The sequence below is a fragment of the Pseudoliparis swirei genome, chromosome 10, assembly GCF_029220125.1.
Source record: "Pseudoliparis swirei isolate HS2019 ecotype Mariana Trench chromosome 10, NWPU_hadal_v1, whole genome shotgun sequence".
In the NCBI taxonomy this organism is placed as follows: Eukaryota; Metazoa; Chordata; class Actinopteri; order Perciformes; family Liparidae; genus Pseudoliparis; species Pseudoliparis swirei.
In genome coordinates, this window is record NC_079397.1 from 17,585,316 (window position 1) to 17,592,815 (window position 7,500).

The following is a 7,500-nucleotide window of genomic DNA, read 5'->3' on the forward strand; positions in this document are numbered from 1 at the left end:
TGTGTGTAAAGTGTGTAATGTGTGTTGGCGTTGCGTCAGGCTGTAATCCGGTTCCCAGGAGCCCTCGTGAGTCTCTCCTCAGCAACAGAAGAGTCCCGTGATGTGATTACGATGCATTAGGACCACTCAGAGGGGCCCGGGGGCTCAGGGGCCGGCGCCTACACTTGATGACTCGGAGGTTCGAGAAGCAGTCGAGGGTCTTTAATGGACCGGTCGTCACCTCGTAGTGCTTCAGCGTGTTGAGCATCGTGACCTCCCCGATGACCTCGGAGGTCGCGTCCACTTCCTCAAGAGCCACGAACGACCCGCCGCTCTGAAACTCTGCAGAGACAAGAGAGGAAGTCAGAAACACAAAGACCCTCTGGGTCCTAGAGGTCTGGGTCCTAGAGGTCTGGATCATAGAGGTCTGGGTCCTAGAGGTCTGGGTCCTAGAGGTCTGGATCCTAGAGGTCTGGATCATAGAGGTCTGGGTCCTAGAGGTCTGGATCCTAGAGGTCTGGATCATAGAGGTCTGGGTCCTAGAGGTCTGGATCATAGAGGTCTGGATCCTAGAGGTCTGGGTCCTGGAGGTCTGGATCATAGGGGTCTGGGTCCTAGAGGTCTGGGTCATAGAGGTCTGGATCATAGAGGTTTGGATCATGGAGGTCTGGATCATGGAGGTCTGGATCATGGAGGTCTGGATCATAGAGGTCTGGATCATGGAGGTCTGGATCATAGAGGTTTGGATCGTGGTCCATGCCGACTACCAACTATTCATACACTCTGTCAGACTCATTGAATGTGTTGTTACTCTGTAATGATTCCTTCTGGTCACATGACATCTATTGTTCATCTGGTCACATGACATCTATTGTTCATCTGGTCACATGACATCTATTGTTCATCTGGTCACATGACATCTATTGTTCATCTGGTCTCATGACATCTATTGTTCATCTGGTCACATGACATCTATTGTTCATCTGGTCACATGACATCTATTGTTCACCTGGTCACATGACATCTATTGTTCATCTGGTCACATGACATCTATTGTTCATCTGGTCTCATGACATCTATTGTTCATCTGATCACATGACATCTATTGTTCATCTGGTCACATGACATCTATTGTTCATCTGGTCACATGACATCTATTGTTCATCTCGTCACATGACATCTATTGTTCACCTTGTCACATGACATCTATTGTTCATCTGGTCACATGACATCTATTGATCATCTGGTCTCATGACATCTATTGTTCATCTGGTCACATGACATCTATTGTTCACCTGGTCACATGACATCTATTGTTCACCTGGTCACATGACATCTATTGTTCATCTGGTCACATGACATCTATTGTTCATCTGGTCACATGACATCTATTGTTCATCTGGTCACATGACATCTATTGTTCATCTGGTCACATGACATCTATTGTTCCTCTGGTCACATGACATCTATTGTTCATCTGGTCACATGACATCTATTGTTCATCTGGTCACATGACATCTATTGTTCATCTGGTCACATGACATCTATTGTTCATCTGGTCACATGACATCTATTGTTCATCTGGTCACATGACATCTATTGTTCATCTGGTCACATGACATCTATTGTTCATCTGGTCACATGACATCTATTGTTCATCTGGTCACATGACATCTATTGTTCATCTGGTCACATGACATCTATTGTTCATCTGGTCACATGACATCTATTGTTCATCTGGTCACATGACCTCTATTGTTCATCTGGTCACATGACGTCTATTGTTCATCTGGTCACATGACATCTATTGTTCATCTGGTCACATGACATCTATTGTTCATCTGGTCACATGACATCTATTGTTCATCTGGTCACATGACATCTATTGTTCATCTGGTCACATGACATCTATTGTTCATTTGGTCACATGACATCTATTGTTCATCTGGTCACATGACATCTATTGTTCATCTGGTCTCATGACATCTATTGTTCATCTGGTCACATGACATCTATTGTTCACCTGGTCACATGACATCTATTGTTCACCTGGTCACATGACATCTATTGTTCATCTGGTCACATGACATCTATTGATCATCTGGTCACATGACATCTATTGTTCACCTGGTCACATGACATCTATTGTTCATCTGGTCACATGACATCTATTGTTCATCTAGTCACATGACATCTATTGTTCATCTGGTCACATGACATCTATTGTTCATCTGGTCACATGACATCTATTGTTCATCTGGTCACATGACATCTATTGTTCACCTGGTCACATGACATCTATTGTTCATCTGGTCACATGACATCTATTGTTCATCTGGTCACATGACATCTATTGTTCATCTGGTCACATGACATCTATTGTTCATCTGGTCACATGACATCTATTGTTCATCTGGTCACATGACATCTATTCTTCTATCCATCCTGGAGAGGGATCCTCCTCTGTTGTTCTCCTTAAATGTTCTTCCATTTTTTTACCGCCTGAAAGATTTTTTTATATTTCTTGGGAGTTGTTCCTGAACCGATGTGAGGTCAAAGGTCAGGGATGTCATATGTGTACAGATTGTTAACCCCTCTCTAGAAAATTTCTAATTTATGATATTGGGCTACATAAAATAAACTGAATTAAATTGGATCTGAAAGACATCTCACACACACACACACACAGTCTGAGGCTCAGTCATGTCCCTAAAACAGCGGGCCTCTAGTTCGTGGCGCATGTTCTTCAAAGGGGAGGAGCTAGTCCACCGGACCCACCGACGCTGACGTCCCCGAGCCGGCGGCTGTAGGGGAACCCGAACTTGGCCCTGAAGGTGGAGAGGATCTTCTCCTTCAGCTGCTCCACCGAGTCACAGCTGAGGGCGCTGACCTCCAGGGGCTCGCTGACCTCTCCGTCGCCGCCCGCTGCAAACAGCACCTTCAGCTTCTGTAGACAGAGCACACAGCAGGACGTCAGGGAGGCCGGTACCTGTGTGTGTGTGTCAGAAACCCACGAAGGCTCAAAGCTTCATTGAACACATGTTTCATAATGTGATGCATAAGATACACTTTAGAGATCCCTGTTGGCCCTCTAGTGGGGCGCCAAGGCATTACAGGTGGGGCGTGGCCCTCTAGTGGGGCAACAAGGCATTACAGGTGGGACGTGGCCCTCTAGTGGGGAGCCAAGGCATTACAGGTGGGACCGGCCTCTAGTGGGGCACCAAGGCATTACAGGTGGGGCGTGGCCCTCTAGTGGGGCAACAAGGCATTACAGGTGGGACGCGGCCCTCTAGTGGGGAGCCAAGGCATTACAGGTGGGTCGCGGCCCTCTACTGGGGTGCCAAGGCATTACAGGTGGGACGCGGCCCTCTAGTGGGGCGCCAAGGCATTACAGGTGGGGCGCGGCCCTCTAGTGGGGCGCCAAGGTATTACAGGTGGGACGTGGCCCTCTAGTGGGGCAACAATGCATTACAGGTGGGGCGCGGCCCTCTAGTGGGGCGCCAAGGCATTACAGGTGGGGCGCGGCCCTCTAGTGGGGAGCCAAGGCATTACAGGTGGGACGTAGCCCTCTAGTGGGGCACCAAGGCATTACAGGTGGGACGTGGCCCTCTAGTGGGGCACCAAGGCATTACAGGTGGGGCGTGGCCCTCTAGTGGGGCAACAAGGCATTACAGGTGGGCGTGGCCTCTGGTGGGGCCAAGGCATTACAGGTGGGGCGCGGCCCTCTAGAGGGGCGCCAAGGCATTACAGGTGGACGCGGCCCTCTGGTGGGGCAACAAGGCATTACAGGTGGGCGTGGCCCTCAGTGGGGCGCCAAGGCATTACAGGTGGGGCGGCCCTCCAGTGGGGCCAAGGCATTACAGGTGGGCGCGGCCCTCTAGTGGGGTGCCAAGGCATAACAGGGGGGCGCGGCCCTCTAGTGCGGCACCAAGGCATTACAGGGGGGCGTGGCCCTCTTGTGGGGCACCAAGGCATTACAGGTGGGGCGGCCCTCTGGTGGGCGCCAAGGCATTACAGGTGGGCGCGCCCTCTGGTGGGGCCAAGGCATTACAGGTGGTGCGCGCCCTCTGGTGGGGCAACAAGGCATTACAGGTGGGGCGTGCCCTCTGGTGGGCGCCAAGGCATTACAGGTGGTGCGGCCCTCTGGTGGGGCAACAAGGCATTACAGGTGGGCGTGGCCCTCTGGTGGGGCCAAGGCATTACAGGTGGGTCGGCCCTCAGTGGGGTGCCAAGGCATTACAGGTGGGCGCCCTCTGGGGAGCCAAGGCATTACAGGTGGGCGGCCCTCTAGTGGGGCAACAAGGCATTACAGGTGGGGCGTGGCCCTCTAGTGGGGCAACAAGGCATTACAGGGGGGGCGTGGCCCTCTAGTGGGGCGCCAAGGCATTACAGGTGGGTCGCGGCCCTCCAGTGGGGTGCCAAGGCATTACAGGTGGGGCGCGGCCCTCTAGTGGGGAGCCAAGGCATTACAGGTGGGGCGCGGCCCTCTAGTGGGGCAACAAGGCATTACAGGTGGGGCGCGGCCCTCTAGTGGGGCAACAAGGCATTACAGGTGGGGCGCAAGGGGAAATGCAGATAAAAAAATAAAAGAATAGATTTTTTTTACGCACCAGTGTGTGTGTGTGTGTGTCAGAAACCCACTAAGGCTCATAGCTTCATTCACATGTTTCATAATGTGATGCATAAGATACACACTACAGATCCCTCACCATTCATTCACGGCTGCCTTGAGGAAAGATGTTGTGACTGAAAGGCCTTCAGAGCCAGCCACACACACACACACAGACACACAAATGCCACGTCTAATGGCTGGAAGTGTGCGGTAAAGTGAGTTGGTGGTTTGCTGGATTAGATTAGAGTGACCGTGATTGCTGTGGGCAGCAGCAGAGGAAAGGAAACGAGGAAGAGGAGAACAGAGTGCTGAAGAAGAGCTCGAGCCTAATGGAGAGAGAGAGGTTTATGCTGCAGTCAGCACGATTCTTACAAAATCATTTTAATGATTCAAACATTAAAAGACCCCGAAAACTTAGTTTTGTTATATTCGTTGAAATTTAAATCATTTTGGAGCTCGAGCTGCGAACGCCGGTCATCGGAGGAGAGTTGGAACCCGAGCTTTAGTTTCTATATTACACAAATTATGAAATAACCAGGTAGGGTGTGTTCAAAGTGAACTTAGAATGCACTGTGTGTGTGTGTTATTTGAGAAGTGCTGAGGCGCTTCCCTTCCCCGAATGTGTGTGTTCGTCAACTTCCTGTTGCAGCGTGATGTTCATCAGAACATCCGCGTCTATGAGGTCGTCTCAGCTTCTAAACTACGCCAATGAGCTGCCGAGTGTGTGAGGGCATCGTCATGACGACTAGGCTGACAACCTGCCCGGCAACAACCTTCATATCAACCAGTGGTTCTCAAACTGTGGGGCGCCAAGGCATTACAGATGGGGCGCGGCCCTCTAGTGGGGCGCCAAGGAATTACAGGTGGGGCGCACGGGAAATTGCAGATAAAAAAATAGATTTGAGTTTTTAGAACTTGTGTCATGTTTTTGACAGACGTTGTCGACACACAGAATAAAGCCACACGTTGCATGAAGAGGCGTTAACGCACACGGAGGAGGAAGTGGCACCGCCGCTCTGAGGAGCTGTCGCCTCACACTCAGCGTGGCAGACGAGCTCTTCTCATGTTTCACAAAGTGTGTGTATTAGAAGACTGTGTGTGTTGTGTGTATTGTGTGTGTTTGGTACGTGACCAAAAAACAGAAGTAAGAATACGGAAGTGTTCATGATTGAGTGAGTGTGTGTTTGTGTGTGTGTGCGTGTGCATGTGTGTGTGTGTGCGTGTGTGTGTGCATGTGTGTGTGTCCACCTACCAGGGCCTTGAAGTCCTGCGCCTGCCACAGCAGCCAGTCCTCGCTCAGCGTGTACTGAGCCTTCTCCGTGACGCGGTCCACGGGCCCCTGAGCCGTCCTTTGCGTGAGGGCGCCGACCATGAGGAACAGCTGCTGCCCCGCCCGCTCCTACAGGACCACAGTTATATATATATATATATATATAAATACATATATACATTTATATATAAATAAATACGTATATGTATATATTTATAGAAATACATATATATTTATCTATATATATAAATAAATACATATAGGAGTCAGCTGAGGTGGTTCGGGCATCTGATTCGGATGCCTCCTGGACGCCTCCCGTTAGAGGTTTTCCAGGCACGTCCTACTGGGAGGAGACCCCGGGGAAGACCCAGGACACGCTGGAGAGATTACATCTCCCGGCTGGCCTGGGAACGCCTCGGGATCCCCCAGATTGAGCTGGAAAGTGTCGCGGGCGAGAGGGAAGTCTGGGTCAACCTGCTGGGTCTGCTGCCCCCGCGACCCGACCCCGGAATAAGCGGATGAGAATGGATGGATGGATGGATGTATATTTATAGAAATACATATATATATAAATAAATAAATAGGACGCGTTGTTTCTTCTTTGCTGTTTCTGGGTCAGATTGGACTTCCTCTAATGCCGGGACGGGTGCACGGAGCTCTTGTCCGTCACCATGGCAACGTTTCCTTTATTAGGTATGCAAGCAGACGAGGTGGCGGAGACAGTTGGGTGTGGTTTATGAAACGGGTGGAGGTTCTCTGTCGAGCTTCTGGGTGGCAGGAAAAGTTCATCCTGACACACTTATGAGAAAGTGAGTCTGTGTGTGAGTGTGTGTGAGAGTGAGAGTTTGTGTGAGTGTGAGAGTGAGTTTGAGAGTGTGTGAGTGTGTGTGTGTATGTGTGAGATGTGTTTGTGTATGTGTCAGTTTGTATGTGTGTGTGTGTGTGAGATGTGTGTGTGAGATGTGTGTATGTGTGATATGTGTGTGTGTATGTGTGAGATGTGTGTGTGTGAGATGTGTGTATGTGTGTGTGTGTGTGAGATGTGTGTGTGTGTGAGATGTGTGTGTATGTGTGTGTGTGTGTGTATGTGTGTGTGTGTGAGATGTGTGTGTGTGTGTGTATGTGTATATAGATATATGTGATATGTGTGTATATGTGTGTGTGTGTGAGATATGTGTGTGATGTGTATATGTATATGTATGTGTATGTGTGTGTTTGTATGTGTGTGTGTGTGAGATGTGTGTGTGTATATATGTGTGTATGTGAGATGTGTGTGTGAGATGTATGTATGTGTATGTGTGTATGATATGTATATGTGTGTATGTGTGAGATGTGTGTGTATGTGTGTGTGTGTGTGTGAGATGTGTGTGTGAGATGTGTGTGTATGTGTGTGTGTGTGTGAGATGTGTGTGTGTGAGATGTGTGTGTGTGTGAGATGTGTGTGTGTGTGTGTGTGTGTGTGTGTGTGTGTATGTGTTTGTATGTGTGTGTGTATGTGTGTGTATGTGTGAGATGTGTTTGTGTGTGTGTGTGTTTTTGATTCTGACTCTTGTTCTCGAGGTCTTTTTGTTTCTCTCTCCACACGTTCTCGTGTCCGTGGTTGCCGTGGGAACACGTGAGTTCTCAGGGCCTAAAGCCG

At 49.6% G+C, this 7,500-nt stretch overlaps 1 protein-coding gene across 2 annotated transcripts in view; it reads right to left on the reverse strand.

The window, feature by feature from the left end:
* Positions 1-7,500, reverse strand: part of plxnc1 (plexin C1) — a 32,942-nt gene that overhangs the window by 5,671 nt on the left and 19,771 nt on the right. For both annotated transcript variants that reach the window (XM_056424797.1, XM_056424795.1), the window contains exons 21-23: positions 5,844-5,990; positions 2,758-2,926; positions 221-321 (exon numbers count right to left, since the gene is read on the reverse strand). In XM_056424797.1, the coding sequence (XP_056280772.1) occupies positions 221-321; positions 2,758-2,926; positions 5,844-5,990 (417 nt within the window). The remainder of the gene's footprint in view (positions 1-220; positions 322-2,757; positions 2,927-5,843; positions 5,991-7,500) is intronic.